The 19,409-nt window shown below is 46.8% G+C and overlaps 1 protein-coding gene across 1 annotated transcript; it reads left to right on the top strand.

Moving 5' to 3' along the window:
* The first annotated feature begins 1,780 nt into the window (after positions 1 to 1,780).
* On the top strand, positions 1,781 to 18,934 carry zmp:0000000896 (caspase recruitment domain-containing protein 10). Its single transcript, XM_064314616.1, has 24 exons — positions 1,781 to 2,086; positions 4,465 to 4,698; positions 5,097 to 5,234; positions 6,137 to 6,323; positions 6,758 to 6,896; positions 8,965 to 9,144; positions 9,730 to 9,849; positions 10,148 to 10,273; positions 10,609 to 10,779; positions 11,182 to 11,304; positions 11,486 to 11,522; positions 12,062 to 12,099; positions 12,234 to 12,322; positions 12,467 to 12,507; positions 12,719 to 12,839; positions 13,152 to 13,320; positions 13,916 to 14,039; positions 14,337 to 14,577; positions 14,913 to 14,979; positions 15,210 to 15,312; positions 15,647 to 15,805; positions 16,076 to 16,188; positions 16,285 to 16,400; positions 16,705 to 18,934. The coding sequence occupies exons 1-24, from the start codon at positions 2,080 to 2,082 to the stop codon at positions 16,910 to 16,912; spliced, it is 3,051 nt and encodes a 1,016-aa protein (XP_064170686.1). The 5' UTR covers positions 1,781 to 2,079; the 3' UTR covers positions 16,913 to 18,934.
* The last annotated feature ends 475 nt before the right edge of the window (positions 18,935 to 19,409 follow it).

Raw genomic sequence — 19,409 nt, 5'->3', positions numbered from 1 at the left:
CCCGAACTCAATCGACAATTTTCCTTAACTTTTACTCACAAGGAAATGGAAGTGTCACACTTTTTCTTCAGAGACCCAGTTTTGGCAAGTTAGTTTTAGTGATGGCAGAACTCACCAAACTTTGTGAAGAAAAAAATGAATAATTCTTGCTTTTAAAGTAGTAAGTTAATTTGAATGACTTAATGTGGTAAGTTAGTTAAAGTTCAGGAAAAACTTTGATCGAATCCCAGCCATGGCTCTCTCCCTGCCCACCTTGAAAAGTGCCAGATACCAGACCCCAGGGCCCATGCTGTGCATTAGAACACCCTTAAAATGTTGAGCCACTCCACAGCTCCTGATTTTCTGTCTCTAGTTCTGTATTGCAGTGAATATGGGGCACCACAACTGTGCAGCCTTATATCACCCACCATCATCCTTCTTCACAGCTCTGACCCCCCCCAATAATGCACTGAAGAGAAAATATCCTCTAGTCTATACGAACGTTCATTGTTCCACATGAACAGGCTACAGACATGCTGGAAACCACATTTATGATGGTCGACTGCTCTATGTGGTATGAGATGTCTCCCACCATCCGCACTCTCTATGTTCCAAGAGGAACATTTGTAAGCAGATGCGCTCACTTGAAGCATACAAAGCGTCCGCACGCTACGGTAATCCAAAACACTTGGTGTTCATTTGACACATTTTAGATAAGCAAGGCTCACCCTCCCTAGTCACCTTTGCTTCTGTAATTTCATCCAGCTCCCACCATTAAGCGATTGCTACTTAGCCATCATATTACATGTTTCGAGCATTTTAACTGAAGTTATTTTTTTTTAATTTTCCATGAGTTTGGACGATGCTGTCGGACAATATTTTTGCAGGATGTTTTGTTGGTGTTATTTCTGTTCCAAGGCATGCTCTACATTCCATAGGTTACGCCTTTTAAGGTTGTGTGTAGCCTACTCATTTCATGACTGTAGATAACGATCTGTGTTTTAGACTTATTTTAGACTTATATGGTTACGCTGAGTCAAGTCTGATAAATTATTTGGTTTGCGTTGTGTAAAGCAGAGTTACGCGTCTTTCACAACCATTCAATAAGTGAGTAATTATTTCGTGAACATCCTCTCCCACTACCCTGCATGGAAAAGCAGCCTGATGTGTAGGTTCACTTGGCTGTAGAGGGCTGTAGCGGAAAATTACTTGCGCTGCGGTCATTTGCAATATTCGAACCACCTCAAGTGAGTTTGGGCATAGCTTGGAACTGTCTTAGAATCGGCAGAATGTTGTGGAAATTATTACAGTGACCACACAAATTGACAGTCTATGAAATCTAAGGTACAGTAGGCCTATGTGTCTCCTTTGATGGATACCCACTACAGTAAGAACTTTCTGACATTACTTTCTTATAACCCCGGTTATAAGAAACTGGGAGCCCCAGTAGCGTTTATGAAAATAAAAAAGCTAAAAACTGAAGTTAAATGTTATTGATTAGTGATTCTGTGTCTCCGCCTAGTGTGTAAGATTTGTCCCTGCACACAGCTGCTGATATTTTGTACAAAAAAAGCTAGACGAGCAATTACATTACTTAGATACACGTGCTGTTTTAATATTATCATGTCGAATATCAGTATACAGCTGGGGACTGACCGATTAAAAACTGTCTATTTCTGTGCATGGGTATTGGGCAACCACAGTTTTATGGGGCTCAGCCTGAGCTCGTAACAGGTTAGGCCAAGATAAGAGACAGGAGCTGGAGCCGCGCACCAGACGTGCTCCAGAGCCGCCCGGAGGAGTGGGTGGAGGGATTAGGCGGAACTTGGGCAAAGGGGAGGGGACGTACTGAAAGGTGGAGAGCGAAACAGGTAACGCGATTCTTCCATAGTCGCTCATCGCGTCATTGGAATTCTCCAAAAGAAGCTTTCTTGACCGTTAATATTATTGAACATTAACGCAACTCAGCAGATGTTAGTGGTAGTTCATTAAACCGGTACTACCCGACTTTTATCTGGTTTGCTACGGACGGCGTTTGCTGCATTGTTGGTGACTCATTGTTGGCTGAAACTCCAGTTCAAGCGGACGTAAAGAGTGACCATGAGCGGTAAAGTCAACTGTCCTTCTGCACTTTCTAACCTCAGTTCTTTCAATTTTCATTCAGTTTAACGATGATTTTTTGCGTAAATATATTTAACTGCACATTACTCTTTGAACGCGTGTATCCACGCTAGCACTGGGTAATGTCAGAGAGTGTTACAGTGGTGTGACTGTTTTAGTCAATTCACTGTGCACTGAGCGATGTCACGTTCTGGGCCATCACCCAATTTAGCAGGGTTCATGCCAATATCTTTATGAGCTTGTTTCTGTTGTATTTTGTTTATTTTTTAAATTGCAGCCATACTCAGTGATGTACACGGAGATGTTACGTGAGGTTATTTATGTATACAATTTGCATCGTATTGCATTTACATTTCATCCACTGTAATAACCAGACTCAGATGGGCCTTAGATTAATTTAAGTTAATCGGTACCATTACGCTCTCAGAAATAAAGGTACATCGGAGGTACATTTTTGTTCTTAAGGAACAAATTTCCCAAATATACCCTGCAAGGTACAGTAACGTCCTTTAGGTAATAATAAGTACCTTTTACAAGAAAAAGGGTACTTATGAATTATTAAACCCATGGCTTGGGTTACAATTCTATGTACCTCCAGGGTACTACCTCAGTGACAAGTGTTGTTCCTTTTTAGGCACCTTTTCATGCCTTTTTTTCTGAGTGTACTGTCTGCTGAAGAGACGGATGAAAGCTTAGTATTCAGTATTTGTTTGGAAAGGAGTTTGTTTGAAAAAGAAGAGTAGACTAATAAAAAGAGAAGTGAAATGTCAGAAAAACCGCTAAGTGAAAATCACCAAACCCCAATCTTTCCCGTCCTGTTTCATTTGCACTATTGTACTTTATACAAAATAAACAAAAGATCCCCCTCATCGTGGATAAGTAATATAATCATAATTTTGGCCTCATATCAAATTTATTCAAGACTGTTGTTTGTCGTATTGAAAGAAATGCTGAGGCTTTAATGTAGACACTGCTCTTTCCTGTATCGATGGTGAGAGGGGGGATCGGGATGTTGGGCAGAGATTCCTCACTCAGATCTGTTCTAGCTTGTCCCAGATAGCCTGTTTCTTCCAGTGAAATGTTTTGTGTTTTGCTTTGTGTATCTCTACTGTGCCAGGAAAAGGCTACCTACTTCTGTCATGCGACCCCCCCCCCCCACAAAAACAAAAAACAGATGATGAATCCTAAATGATTAATCAATTTAGTTTCTTCCTGGGTATGTGTCATCCACAGAGCAGATTAGTCATTAGACTAGAGAGAGTAAAAGGTACTATTAATGTGGTATGAGTCAAAAGGAATTCTTTTCAGATAGTCAGATATAACCATGGAGATGTGCGTTTCAAATAAACAAATTTTGGTCCTGAAATCCCCCCTCCGACACCTCCCCGTGTGTACCAACATATTCCATAAATGACTACAACAACAAATCCTGGAGCGCGCCCGCATTGGATTGGGCGTGTCACAAATCGTCCCACGCATCCGAGAGTTTCAGTGTGAGCGAGACGAAAGCCGCCTCCCGTCTGCGGGTCTCAGAGGATCGTGTTCAGGTGGTGGAACGGTGTTTCGCGGCCATTAGCCCCAGCTGGAGGGCAGCTGCATTCCTGCGTGTCTCCTGTACGTGAGAGCCTGTGCCTCGGGAGCACACCTTTCCCAGGTGAGGTTAAAGGAGAGAGGGAACAAGGCACAATGTGCTGAGACTTGTTTGTTGTCACAGCTGTTTCTGCCTCCTTACGCTCAGGTTCCCTCCGTCTTCGCAGTGCAAAAAAATGCCCTGATGCCTCAGTGCCTCTTCATTTTCAATTCCCCTCTTAGTCCTTTTTATGTCTGCCGTGTGATTTCCTCGTGTTCTGCGCGCGGTTTAAATGGTCTTACTTAAAATGTTTTCTCCACTTAACAAAAGGAGGAGGAGTCTGGCCAAAGCCCACAACGTGTAGTGTAAAACAAAACAAATAAACAGAACCTAGTGGGACATTGTATGGTAGGAAGCTCAATGCCTTTCCGCCCTCTTTATTATTCACTCCACTGGATTGTGCCTCTTGTGCATCAGCTGTGCATGCACTCCAACAGTATGCACCACAGAAGAAGAAGCTAGCACCAACTGGAGGACAAGGGTATATGACATTGGTTCTGTCCCATCATTGAAGGCACTGTTCTAGTACTTTATTGACAGGACATACATTTGTAAATATTTCCAAAGTGCACACCGATATATTTGAACATGAGTACAGATTCATCAAAATACTAAACATATCTGGGACAACAGTGGAAAAAATGACAAAATAATAATAATAATAATAATAGTACTAATTTACCGGTCTCTCTTTCTTTCTCTCTGTCTCTATCTATTTTATTGTTCTCCCCCAGAATGGATATCCGCAGACGAGCCGGGACAGGGCAGGGGGCAGTCTGCGCCCCCCTGGGACCCGGAGAAGGACGAGGAGCTGTGGGACAGGGTGGAGGGGGTGAGGCACAAACTCACCCGAATCCTGAACCCGGCCAAGCTGACCCCGTATCTGCGCCAGTGCAAGGTCATTGATGAGCAGGACGAAGACGAAATCCTCAACTCCACACAGTATCCCCTGCGCATCAGCAAAGCTGGTGAGAACGAGAGAGAGAGAGAGAGGGTGAGAGAGGGGGAGGGTGAGAGAGAGAGAGGGAGAGGGAGGGGGAGAGAGAAAGAGAGTGGAGAGGGGGAGAGAGACAGGGAGAGGGGGATGTGGGAGAGTGCGATAGAGGGAGAGGGAGGGTGAGAGAGAGGTGGAAGAGGAGAGAGCGAGAGTTTGGGAGAGGGCATATGGCCATTTTTGCTGTTTGGCGTTTTAAAACTATAACTTTCACAATGATACTCTGATCTTGGTTCTAAACATTTTGATAATGCTTATATATTGCATTTGAATTAAAATTATTGTGTTAATATCTGCATTCTATTTGTATTTCTCTCTATCCCTCCACCTCTCCCCTCTCTCTCACTCTTTCTCTCTCTTCCTCTCTCTCAGGGCGTCTGATTGACATCTTGCGTGGGCGGGGTCAGCGGGGTCTGCAAGCCTTCATGGAATCTCTGGAGTTCTACCATCCTGAGCAGTACACCCAGTTAACAGGCCAGAAACCTACCCAGCGCTGCTCCATAATCCTTGGTGTGTGTGTGCGTGTGTGTGTGTGTGTGTGTGTGTGCGGTGAACTGTGTGTGTGTGCGTGTGTGTGTGTGTGTGTGAGTGAGTGAGTGTGTATACGAGTGAATGAGTGAGTGTCTGTGCGTGCGTGCGTTTGTGTGTGTGAGTGAGTGAGTGTGTGTGTGTGTGTGAGTGAGGCGTGAGCATGATGGTGTGTGCAGTGTTCGTTGCGTGGTGGTGATAACGGTGGTGTGGTGGTGCGTGCGTGCATTTGTGTGTGAGTGTGTGTGTGAGTGAGCGAGCGTGTGTGTGTGTGAGTGAGTGAGTGAGTGAGTGAGTGAGTGAGTGAGCGAGTGTGTGTGTGTGTGAGTGAGTGAGCGAGCGTGTGTGTGTGTGAGTGAGTGAGCGAGTGAGTGTGTGTGAGTGTGCTGTGCGGTGTGAGTGAGTGGTGGTGGTGCTGACGTGAGCTGTGATTGTTACACGCCGGGTGTGTCGTGGAGAGTGAGGGTCGTGAGGTGAGTTCCTCTGTGGAGTTGGGAGCTGGGGAGAGTGCGTGAGGAGCGCTGTGCGTGTGCTGTGTGCAGCGTGCGCGTGGTGAGTGAGCGAGCGTGTGTGTGTGTGAGTGAGTGAGTGAGCGAGTGAGTGTGTGTGAGTGTGTGTGTGTGTGAGTGAGTGAGTGAGTGAGTGAGTGAGTGAGCGAGCGTGTGTGTGTGTGAGTGAGTGAGTGAGTGAGTGAGTGAGTGAGTGAGTGAGTGAGTGAGTGAGTGAGTGTGTGTGAGTGAGTGAGTGAGTGAGTGAGTGTGTGTGAGTGCATCAGAGCCAGCACTGATCTGACGGTGTGCAGTGTTCAGATTGCCGGTGGCTGGCCTGCTGACGGTGAGCTGTGATTTTAACCACGCCCCCCCGGGCCCTGTCTCCCTCCGCAGACGAGGAGGGTCCGGAGGGCCTGACCCAGTTCCTCCTGCTGGAGCTGCGGAAGCTGCGGGAGCAGCTGCGCGGGAGCCGCCTGTGCGAGCGCCGCCTGTCGCAGCGCTGCCGCGTGGCCGAGGACGAGCGCAGCCGCGCCGAGCGCAAGACGCAGGAGCTGCGGCACGACCGGCTGCAGCTGGAGAGGTGGGACGCGCCCGGGCACGCACACGCGCTCGCACACTCACACACACTCACACACATCCACACTCACTCACTCACTCACTCACTCTCACACACACACACACTCTCACACACACACACATCCACACGCGCTCGCACACTCACACACATCCACACGCACTCACTCACTCTCTCACTCACACACACACACACACTCTCACACACACACACATCCACAGCTCGCACACTCACACACATCACCCTCACTCACTCACCACCACACACACACACCCCTCCTCACTCTCACACACACAGGCACACACAGCCTTCGCTGCAGTTTAACACCCCGTCCCGTCCCACAGCCGCGGGGCGTAGCAGGAATCGGGCCTGTAGCGGGGCGCTTTGCGTGCGGGCGCCGCGGCTAACGGGCGGCTGACGCTGTGTGTCTGACCCCGCAGGCTGCGGCAGGACTGGGAGGCCGGCAGCAGGGAGCTGGCCCGGCTGAAGGAGACACACCTGGAGCAGGCGGTGAAGTACTCCCGCGCCCTGGAGGAGCAGGGCCGAGCCTCCGCGCGTGAGAGGGAGCTGCTGGCACAGGTACACCGCCCGGGGGTCGGGGGGGGGGAGCTAGAGAAACAGACTGGGGTCGAGGCAGCGATGGGGTGGTGCTTCTGAAACTTAGGCAATAATTAAGGAGTCTTCCTTGTGAGGAATGGGGGGAATAAATTTGAAATCGGAGACAGTTCCCACGTCGAATCTTTAATCTAATTGGGTATCCCCTACAGACTAGAGCTTCGTTCCAACTGCTTATTTTTTACCTCCTTGCTCTCTTTCCTTGCCTTCTTTTCTTGTATGGATGGCCAGACGGATCAAAAAATATGTGAAATTGATATCTGGAATCACGCGTTTTGAACGTAGGTGCATTCCAATTGCTTATTTTATTCGTCCTTTGTCTTTGAGGTCCTTGACCGGCCCAGAAATTGATCGAGTTGCACCATCTTTGAGAACATTCCAACCTGTTAAATGCTCCTTCAAGGAGCTCGGAGGCTCCCGAAGATTTTTTGAGCAAGGAAACACCAGTGCATCCTTTGTGGAAATGTGTTTTTTGAACGTGTGACATGTCATGATAAACCTGTTCATCCACCTCTCCCCATCTACCACATCTGTAATTGTAACCTGGCGCTTGAAAGAGCAAGGATATTTCAATTGTCTTATAGAGGTCGCCTTGATTCCTCTGTCCCCACGTCCTTTCCGTGCGTCCCCCAATGGGTGGAGCTAGGAGCAAGGAAAGGAAGCAAGGAGATAAAATAAGCACTGTTGGCAAACGTGTGATACCAGACGTCAATTTCACATATTTGTTACCCCTTTGGCCTTCCATATTAGGAAAGGAGACAAGGACAGAAGAAAAAAGAATCGGTTGGAATGCACACTAGGTTTAGTTCAGCGTTGGGGGTGGAGCTCCTGAAACAGACTGTGTTTAGGGCAGCACTGGGGGTGGAATCTGGCCGGAGGGGGATTCCTGTGACTCATACACTGGGTTTAGGGTGCGGGTGGGGGTGGATTGAATCAGTGATTCTCCGGCTGCTGGATTCTAGGTCTTGAGACCGTTCTTCGCTGGCTCACGCCTGTGGGAAGTACTAAACCCTGTGCGGACAAAAGAACATTCCAGCTGCCAACGATTCTCCCACTTCCCTGTGCTGGCTACTCCAGCTGCTCTATAGAGCAGAGCCTCGGTGGGACCACCAACACGCACGTATGCTGCACGCTTGTAGACAAATGGTCTAAATTGCTAGCTTGTCTGCTTTTGTGCGGTCTTATAGTGGAGGGAGAAATCCTGGTACCTGCCTTTCTTATTCCTGTTTTGGAGAAAGGGTGTAACCAAGAATGGAGTGGATGAGGCTGGATAGGAATGGGTCACGGGCATGGAACATCAAATTGCTATTTTATGGCCTGTACATTGCATTACATTGCAGGCATTTAGCAGACACTCTTATACAGGGCGACTTACACAGCTTTTACATAGCATTTACATTGCATTCATTTATACAGCAGGATATATCCTGAAGCGATGCAGGTTAAGTACCTTCCTCAAGGGTACAACAGCAGTGTCCTACCTGGGAACCTAACCTGTGACTTTTAAGTTTCAAGACCAGTTCCTTACCCATTAAAACACGCCTACTTCCCCTTAGCTTACTTGGTTTGTGGCAAACCTTCTGTGTGCCTGGAATTTGTTAACGTTCAGTGGCTTTGCTGTGGCAATGCCTTTGCCCGTCCACACCTACCTACTTCTGAGGTAGACCAGCGGAAATGACTGTTTGTGAATGGTGAAGTTTTATTTGCTTGTGAAGTTTTCTTTACACTGGGCTTGGTTTGAGAGTGGAGCAGCTACTGTATGAAACTGTATGAACTCATAATAATAATAATAAGAAGAAGAAGAATTTAAAAAAACTTTATTCATACAGCGATTCTCATAAAGGCATTCAAAGTGCTGTCCACTAAATGCAATACAGTAAAAGTAAAGAAAGGTAAAACAAGGTAAAGTCTAGTGTGAAATGGAACCAAAACTAGTGAGAACAGCTCATAAAAATGTAATATAATGCTGAACATATTGTAGCTGTGGAGCGGAGGTGGAGGATTGACCACCATGTGCCGGGCCGTCCCACAGGTAGACCAGCTCAGGAACAGGCTGAATGAGGCCGAGACACAGACAGGGGCCTACCCCGCCTCAGAACCTCCTGTCAGGACGGTCAGCCAGGAGCTGCACCCAGCACACATTACCCCCACTGTCCAGCTGGAGGAGCCGCTGTGCACTGACACCCACCTCAGGGTCCCCAACGACACACAGGTACAGTAAGCTCTCATTCTGACATCACGTGTTTCTCTCCCTCCAGCTTTATGCCTTGAATCCCCTGTCTGACTGAAGCAAGTGCTGCCCTTTAAAATCTCTATAATTCCAGTGTGAATTTGGCCGTCATTTCAGCGTGAATGCAGCTGTCATTTCAGTGGGAATTTGACTGCTATTTCAGTGTGAATGTGGCTCTCAGTTCAGTGAGAATGTGGCTTTATTCTGCAGTATAATGGACAGGCTGTGATGCTGGCAGTGTGGACGGCTGTGATGCTATTGGATGTGGACAGGCCTGTGATGTTGTGCAGTGCGGATGTGGGACAGGCCTGTGATGCTGTGCAGTGCGGATGTGGGACAGACCTGTGATGCTGTGCGGTGCGGATGTGGGACAGGCCTGTGATGTTGTGCAGTGCGGATGTGGGACAGGCCTGTGATGCTGTGCAGTGCGGATGTGGGACAGGCCTGTGATGCTGTGCGGTGTGGACGTGGGACAGGCCGATGATGCTGTGGTGGGGTGGGCCCCTGATGTTGCCCAGTGCTGGTGTGGGACGGCCCTGTGATGCTGTGCCACTCCTGTTCCTCCAGGCTCTTCTGGACATCCTCCAGCAGGACCGAAAGGAGGCGGCAGAGCAGAGGCACGAGCTGTGCAGCACCATCGCCAGACTGCAGGGGGAGCTGGAGAGCACAGAGGCACACAGGGATAAGGTGGAATGGCATAGGCAAATTCAGTCCCCAAAAACTGACCTTCCCGGTTTTGGCCTCTCTAATGCATTTGTTATTGTTAGGGGGGTTACGGTTTAGGCCAGATGAATGTTGGGGGCAGAAAGTGGGATGCTGGAAGGGGATGAGAGGGGAGAGAGTGTTTTTTTCATAAATGTGTTGCTTCTGAAGCCCCGAGAACTCAGTTTTGTGCTTGCTTCTGAAGCTGTCCTTGTTTTGTGCTTGCTTCTGAAGCTGTCCTTGTTTTGTGCTTGCTTTTGAAGCTGCCCTTGTGCTCCTGTAGGTGCAGGGTCACTGTGAGCAGCTGCAGCAGAGGGTTCGAACCCTGCAGCTGGACCTGGAGACAGAGCAGAAGAGAAGTATCTCCTATTTTAACCAGATCATGGAGCTGGAGAAGGAGCGGGATCAGGTCAGTGCGGGACAGGGGGGAGAGCTCTGCACTGCTCAGAGCTGCACGCTTGGTTATGGTGTTTTATGGTTTTATGACATCATAGGACTTGTCATGGGTGTAACCAGTATCCTTTGAGAATTAGTATTTTGGTTTTGGTTGGTTGCAGAATGGTTCTTGGTTAGCACAGCACACTAGCGATTTAGCAATGTTGCATTTACACTCGCTGGTCTGGAACAATTTATATATAAATGACAACAAACTCAATAACACTGTGATACTTGTCGTAGTAAACAACAGTAAAAATAATGGTGTTGACAATCTCCCTCTCCCGTCTCTTCTTTTCCCACCCCCAGGCCCTGCGCAGTCGAGACAGCCTGCAGCTGGAGTACACTGACTGCCTCCTGGACAAGGACCAGCTCCGCAAGAGGCTAACAGAGCTGCAGGCCAGCATGGAGCAGCTGCGGAGGGATCTGGAGACAGAAAAGGAGACCAGCAGAGACCAGAGCACCCCCTGTCTGCACTGTGTGAGTATGCGTTTTCAGACATTATTTAATCTGTTGATACAATTCGTTACAACGTCGAACAAGCACACATCCCGCCAGGATTGAATTCCTCTGTAATACGATTCTGTGGTTTGTGAAGTAACCAGCTTTTTTTGAAAATCATCAGTGATCTGCCGCCGGCTTTTCTTGTTTTTATGTGCTGTCCGAAAGAGTCCGTGAAAGTGTGTGAAAGTGCCGAGTAAAATGTCCAGTGTTAATTCAACTTTTAGCTGTTCATGTCTTAACAACTATCTGTTCAGAGTTCAATTGACACTGTAACATTACTGTGTGTGTGAAAGCATGTGAAAGTGTATGAAAGTGTCTGAAAGAGTATGTGAAATGGCTTCTGTTCTGGGCTGATCCATCCCACTCCTCCTCTCCCAGTCTCACCTGTCTCTGATCTGTGAGGATCAGTGCTATGGACCTTGCTGCTCGCTGGGACTGGCCCTATCAGACATCGGGTGTACTAGCCCTCGGTCCGACAGCTCGCAGCTGCTCCTGCGCAAGGTTACCGCACCCCTTCATCATCATCATCATCCTCACAGCTGCGGCTATACTCACCTTGCAATGGGTGCTCTCACATATACACTTTCGCTTGCTGTGCATTGTTGTGCAACCTTTTGAGCAGGTGTTTGTGCTGTCTGTGACCGGCGGAGTGTTTCATTCCTGTTTTATTTCTGTTGCACAGACTCCCTCTAGTGGCCAAAGAAGTGAACGGTCTGGGGGTGAGTACTAATGCTGGGCTCTTCAGTGTTTGGGTCTTTGGAACTTTCTTGGTTTCTTGGAAGGAAATTCTGCTCATGAATGCCATTTTCCTTTCTAACATAACTGAAATGAACGTGGCTTATAAATGCAGTAGTCTTTGGGCTAGTAGGATTTTTACACAGTATTTATGTAACTTAATGAATAAAATGCATATGATAACCATGGGTTTGGATTATAGTAGACTCAAAGACAACGCTGTGACATTGTTATATGTCATCAATTTATTCACGCTAAGCAATAGATTTTAGCCACATTATATTCCCTATTGTAAATGCTTTGGTTTTTTAAAATAAAGACTCTGGGATTCAAGTGAAAATGGTGCTGTCAGGCCTGGAGAGGAAGGATGGAGGGAAAAAAGGAGAATGTATGAAGAGAGAGAAGGAAAACAGGAGAGAAACAGATTGGTGGAAGGGGAGAGAGGTGTGGACAGGTATATAGATACCTAGATATATTGATAACTGAGTGCAAACTCATTGCATCTGTTTTTGCTGCCCTCAAGGGTCCTGTTACAATTCAGAAGAAAATCTACTGACACCGGTGAGTGTTGTTATTTTGCTCACCAACACCGATTGAGTGTTAATATTGCAACACTGATTAAGTGCTGACATGGTTGCTGTGTCAAAATGTGATTACCAATTTGACCTTTTCTGTTTGTGTCTTTGTACTGTAAGATGGAGGACAGTGAGAAGGAGATCAACAGACTCTCCATATTTCCTTTCCCTCCCTGTGTGAACTCCATAAATCGCAGATGCAATACGGAGTGAGTATCAGTGTGCACATTCCTTAAAGGCTAATTATTAATGTGCACGTACCATTAAATAATAATTATTAATGTGCGCATTCCTCAGTGTTATTGCAGATGAGGAGTGAGAACCCCCACTAACATGCAATAATGTACCTGCAGGTTTGACATGGACTCCTGGGGCAGTGATGACAATCTGTCAGGTGTGCCACCCGTACCTGACGGTCTACCTGTGTCTGTTTGTCTTTCATGCAGCTGGCCTGGCTGTCGGTCAATAGCATTTACTGTAGCGGTACACTGTATGAAACATATTCGGTTGGGTAGATATTTGCTCGGGCACCCGTATAACCTGACTTAATGTTCATACGTCTTGCATATTGCATCTGAATTTGTGTTGTTTTGTGCATCCTACAGGAGAGCAGAGCGAATCCTCGCTGTCAGATTCCTGGAGCTCTCTGAATTCCCACCTCTTCCCCCCTGACCTGGTCAACCTGCCCTCCACCCCCCCACAGAGACCTTCCCTCAGCACATTTGGGTAGCACCTGTTCCATTTTCCGTACCCGTCTCTGTGTGTAGGGGCGGCCTGTCTTACAGCGTTCATCTTTCTGGAACTTGTATCAAGCACTTTAAAGATGAGCTTATTCCTGCACTGTGCTAGTTATTGTCTTATTATAGTTATTGTTATTGTTATTTTTATAGTTATTGTTTTTTCAGTGAGGGATCAGTGCTTAAGGGATCAGTAATAAAGTCACTCCGTATTTATAAATCCATAACCAGGCCCATCCTGCCTCTTTCTCTTGATCTTTCTTTTTCTTACTCTCTGTCTGTCTCACACGTTCTCTCACAGGGTGGCGTCCCTCCCCCCGTCTCCGGCGCCGAACCGTCCCAAAAAAGGCAGCCTGGCTGATGACATCACCATCACGGGGGGTAATCGCACCGGGATATTCGTTCGCAGCGTGAGGGCGGGGTCACCGGCAGAACAGTGTGGTTTGAGAGAGGGCAGTGAGTTACTGCAGGTGAGTGCTAGTGTTTGTTATTATTGTTTATGATTTTTAATTTGTTATACTTTTCCCCCTTTAATTCCCCTTTTTCTCCCGTTTTGGGATGTCCAATCAAATCTAATGTGCTCATCACTGCACCTTCCACCATTATGTACTCTCCTACCAAGCACATGATGTCAGCCACTGCCTCTTATCACACTGCAGTTTACAAGTTGGACTCACACATTCATGAGTCAGAGAAAGGCACTTTGGTCCTGATTTACTAATACACTTATACACTAATACTAATACACTTTTTTAAGCTTTGGCAATGTAGACTGTTAAATGTCATTTTAAATTGAAATGGAAATGGAATTTCGAGAGAGAGAGAGAGATGCTCTGAAGCATGTGAAAAACTCCAGTGTTGGCACATCAGGCTTACATACCTACAGCCTATAAAGCAGTGACCGTAAATTGAACGAGTGCGAAAGTAGATTGAGAGAGAGAGAGAGATGAAACGCTGTCCGCCCAGCACTGGTCATTCAGGCTTGATGCACTGGGCCCAGTGGTGAATAATAGATTGAACGGTGAGATTGGTGTGTGCCTTCTTTCTGCCCCCTCCCGGCTCTAGCTGGAGCATGTGCTCTTTGGGGGCGACAGCATGCAGTTTGGACAGTGCACCAGCGAAGTGGCACATTTCTCCCTGCAGTGGTGGACTGAGCCCTCCTCCCTCAAACACCAGCTCAACACCGAGGGTAAGACTGTTCCCCTGTCCTGCCCCAATTCTCTGTCCTGTTCCAGCCTCACTATTACATACAACATCACCCCTAATAATAATGTCATTACCCCATGTTAATATTAACATAAAATACACTCTTGCTGCAACCAGCACCTCTGCACAAAAGAAACACAGTAGGGTAAAAGGCTGTTTTCTATTTGTACCCTGTGTTAATACCGCATGCTATTGGAGGGACAGTAATCACATTGTAATGAAGTGCTGGTTCTGATTCATCTCTCTCTCTCTCTCTCTCTCTCTTCCTTCCTGCATACAGCATATTCCAGGCTGTGCGCACAGCTGTCTTCTCCCTCTTTTCCAGGCTGTGACTCCTTTTACGTCAGGGTCAACATAGACATAGACCCCCAGGGTGACCCCGCCTGCCTGGGGGTGCGCTGTGATGACATCCTTCACGTCACGGACACGGTCTACAACGGGAAATACCAGTGGTGCTGCGCCAGAGTCCACCCCCACACCGCAAAGCCCCTGCAGACCGGGGTCGTGCCCAACTACAACAGGTGCCAGGAGACGTGGGGGGCGCGAGTCAACTGGGGCGGGGCCACTGCGCAGTTTATTGGATCAGGTTGCCATTCTAGTAAAAAAAAAACCCAGAAAAGCAGGCTCCTGGGTGGGTGAGTGGTCTGTGGGGTGTAAAATATTCACAGTCTCTCCTGTAGCACTGTGAGGCCTGTAGGGCATAAAATGGTCACTGGCTCACCTGTAGTGCTGTGTGTGGCCTGTAGGGTATAAAATAGTCACTGGCTTTCCTGTAGTACTCTGTGACCTGTAGGGTATAACATAGTCACCTTAATCCTTCTCTCTCCCCTCATCCCTCCTCCCCCCTCTGCTTCAGGGCCCAGCAGCTGTTGTTGGTCAGGCTACGCACTATGGCTCTGGGGCAGAAAGACTCTAAGAAGAAGGTGCGTGTCCGTGTGCCTGTCCCATCCATGTCCGTGTGTCTGTCCCATCCATGTCCGTGTGCCTGTCCCATCCATGTCCGTGTGCCTGTCCCATCCATGTCTGTGTGCCTGTCCCATCCATGTCCGTGTGCCTGTCCCATCCATGTCCGTGTGTCTGTCCCGTGTGTCCACAGCCTGTTCAGGCTAATCACACCGCTGCTACATTGTCTGCCCTCTGTCCCTCAACACAGTTCTCCAAAAAGTGTCCTGAGCGTGTGCGGCTGGTGAAAGCGGTGTCCCCCTGCTGCCGTGGGATTGGCTCCTCCCTACAGGTCCTCTACACTCTCAGCCACCGTAAGGACCGCCCTTCCACACTGTCACCACGGTTACAGCCTCAGGGCAACGTGATCCATTGGCTGCCACTTAACAATGTGCCAGTAACCCTGGCCATTAGTCCCCTCTTACAATATGCTTCATTTTTTTACTTCAGAAACTAAGGGACAAATAAATGTGTGTGTGTGCGTGTTTGTGTGTTTGTGAATGTGTGTGACTGGGTGCATGTGTGTCTCTGTGTATGTGTGCATTTGTGTGTGTGTGTGTGTGTGTGTGTGTGTGTGTGTATGTCTCTATGTATGTGTGAATGTGTGGGGGTGTCTGTGCATGTGTGTGTGTGTGTGTGTGTTTTCAGGACATGAGGAGAATCTGATCCCGTACAGTATGGTGCAGAAGGTGTCAGTCCTGTCCAAGAGACCTGTCATTTTCTCCCCGTCACTGCTGTCCCGTGGTCTGATAGAGAGACTGCTGCAGCCTGCTGAGTCTGGACTGGCCTTCAACACCTGTCAACCAGGTACGTACGCACACACACACACACACACGTAGACGTACAAGCACACACACACACACACATACACGCACGCACTCACACGCACACACACACGCACACACACACACACACACACACACACACACATCTCTTTGACTCATTCATACACTCATACAAACACGCATATAACTGATCAGCGCGTTTACGGTTACACCGTTTAACAGTCACAGTGTCCAGTTTCCCACTGGCTCTCTCTCTCTCACTCGCTCATGTTTTTCTTTTTTCACTTCCCAGAGCCCATCAGTGCTGCAGACAGAAAGGACAGGAGAGTGTTCCCTCTGAACCCGTCCTCATCAGGGCAGCCCCTGGGTGTCCGACTGGAGTCCATTCAGGAGGTCATAAGCCAGGTGCGGCCCACTCTCCCAGTGATCAGCCATTTTGTTCTGTGTGCTGTCTGTGAATGGTTCATACACTGCAGCGTGATTTCACTGTGTGCCTCGCAGGATAAGCACTGCCTGCTGGAGCTGGGTTTGAGCAGCGTGGAGGGGCTGCTCAGACAGGGCGTGTACCCCATAGTTATTCACATCCGACCAAAGGATAAAAAAGGCAGGAAGTTCAAGTGAGTGTCACTTCATTTCTCTGGCATCACACTGACTCTCTGTTCCTCTATCCCTTCTACTCTGTTTCTCTTCCTCTCTTTTTTCCTCTCTTTCCCTCTCTTTCTCTTCTCTTTCACTCGCCTTCTTTTTCTCCCTCTGCCTTTCTATCCCTCTCTGTTTCTCTCCCTCCCTCTCACCCCCTTTTTCTCCATTCCTCTCTCTTTCTCTCAGGAAGAGTAGCTGCTGTCCTTACAGTAGCTACTTGGAGATCTAAATAAACAGCTACACATCTCTCCCTGTCTCCTAACCCTTGCCCTCTGGCAGGAAGCTGCTCTCTGGATGGAACGAGGACGGTGTGATGGAGCAGGTCTGTCAGGCCGAAGAGCTGCAGCTGGAGAACCTCCCCTTGCTATACCACACTGTAGAGCCTAGCACCTGGACCTGCACTGAGGAGCTGCTGGGCGCCATACGCAAAGCCATACAGCGCCAGCAGGGGACAGCACTTTGGGTGGAACTGGACAGACTGCAGTAGAATGCAGGGGTGCATATTAACTACTTCAATGTTCCGAAATGCTGTGAATGCCATAGACGTGATCGTTCGGTTCACCCTAAACTCTCCGCAAAGCTTTCCAACGCTGTTCATATGCAATTTCACTATAATTGTGGCAAAGTCCTAAAAGCAGGTGACCTACAGGCTTGCTGTGTCGGCCATCTTTGTTGTGGCTGCTGTTGATGACAGACTTAAATCTCTGAAAACCCTGGAGAAAGTCAGCTGTCATATACAAATCTTATGTATTTTGTAGTAATATAGGACATTCAACATTATCTTAACCGTGAGATCAGTTGTGTGTGTGTATATTTATGAGTGTGTGTATGTACATTTATATATATATGTGTATGTGTATATATATATATATGTGTGTTTGTGTGTGTATATATACATACACAGATACACATACATATATATTTCATGAAACATATCTATTGTTCTTCATAGTGATAGTGGTAATTAGCTCATATATTATTTGCTGGATATGAGTTGCTTCTGTTCTCTGTTCTTGAGCTCGCACACATCCACTCTTTGTCATACTGGGGGTGTTTTGCAGGTGGGTGTCCCGTTCTTTCATAAAGCTTCACACAAATGCTTTGTGAACTGAATGCAGACCAGGTCCTTCGTGTTTCCCTAGAACAGTCCATGCCAGGGGCAGCCAGGCTATTGAGCTGGAGGGTCACCGTTCAGAGTCAGCGGGTATTTAATGGACAACGGCCTTTCTTTAGAAAGAGGACACATTTTCACGAGGATAGCTCCCGTGCCAACTGAAGAGACCAGGAATCATCTAGGTATTATTTGTGTGAGTTTGTCGGTTTGCATTAGGAATATTGATACAATTTAATTTGTGATTTACAGTCCCGGCATTCAAAGTAGAAAGTAAGTTCAGTTTAACCACAGTGATTGAGTATGTTGGGAAAACATGGAGTGGAGTTGAGCTAGTGGGAGAGAGTAATGGAGTGTATCATAGGCATGGAGAGAAAGATAACAGGGAAAGAAGACAGAAACACACAGATGTCAGAAACAAAATAATCCTTTGCTTCCAGTAGATTTCCCAGTCCATTAACAGTATTTTGAATTATTTTGCTAATACCCATACACAATATGTATTGATGGGCCCAGAAACAGTTGTGTATTACTTGCAAATTGTAGACTTGCAATAGTTCACTTGTTCCTCAACTCCAAATAAACAGTGAATATTGAACAGTCTCAGGGATGGTATTGAAGAAAACTGACAGGATCATTCTGGTGCTAGTCTTGAAAAAAAGGGTAAAGTAGCTATTTTTTGGTCTACAGCTTTCAGTTGGATGACCTTGTGGAAAATGACTAATTACAAACTATGTATTTGTCACTTAGTTTTAATGCAGTATTTGTCTGTACATGATTTATCCATGGAGTACAGCCTTCTTTATTTAGTAATTTATAGTAGACTTAGAACATAACACACTATTTTATAGCAAATGTTCAGATCCAAGCAGCTCAGTGTTTATATTAGGAATGTAGTTTAGTGTGTTTGATATTTTATATTGCAAAGCTGCCACTCAGAAAAACAATATTGGGGCAAAACAGTAAACAAGCAAGGTCTTAAGAACATGTAACTGTGGTCTGCTGGGCAAACTTCAGTTTCTTCTAAAGAGAAGTAAGTTTGACAGACATATCAATGCTATGCTGTATAAAGGGATAATTAAGTAAACTTTTAAAATATCTACACAGACAACATAATACCTGTAAAAAATAAATATCTTCAAAAATGTTTTTAAAAAACTTTTTTTCTTATGAAGCATTTTAATTTAACAGGACTTTTGTGGGCGAATAAAGGACAAACTGTACAGACACTGAGTGTGAAATATGTGTTGGTGACGGTCAGAGTTGTGCTGACTAACAGCTGACCATGGTCCTTCAGATATGCTCACACAACATTTCAGTCAAATTTTTATTTTGAAGTGCAAACCTTACCACAAATCAACATCTCAGCGGTTAAATTTTGCAAGTCTACTAAGGAAAGCAAACAATACCATTATTTATCAGAAATATACAGGGCAGTTGGCTTTTGCCAAATCATCGATTTCTAGAGCTGGACATTTACTGATGGCATGCCAGTTAATCCATTGTACAAGGGCACGACTGCTATGCCCCACCCAGGACTCAAACCTGCAATTCTCTGATAAGACGTCCATTTATTTTCCCCCTGACACCACACCCCGCAACACTGCATTACAGAGGTACCAAGCAAGATAAATTCTTAAGCGATGATTGTTCGAATGTCTTTTCTCTTTGTCTCTTTCATGTCATCACCCCCAAGCATTTGCATGGTTATGAAACCTGTAAATACGGGAACTCTTGTTTTATTTATTTATTTACGTATTTATTTTTGGAGTAATGCAATTTCTGTATGCTTCCTGACTGTAAAATCTAGAACGTACACAATTCCACGTGGGAGTGGAGACGCAAACGTACGCAACTTGACCGACTGACACAT

The sequence above is a fragment of the Anguilla rostrata genome, chromosome 17 (genome assembly GCF_018555375.3).
Source record: "Anguilla rostrata isolate EN2019 chromosome 17, ASM1855537v3, whole genome shotgun sequence".
NCBI lineage: Eukaryota > Metazoa > Chordata > Actinopteri > Anguilliformes > Anguillidae > Anguilla > Anguilla rostrata.
The sequence above is the reverse complement of the archived record's forward strand: the minus strand, read 5'-3'. Positions and strand labels throughout refer to the sequence as shown.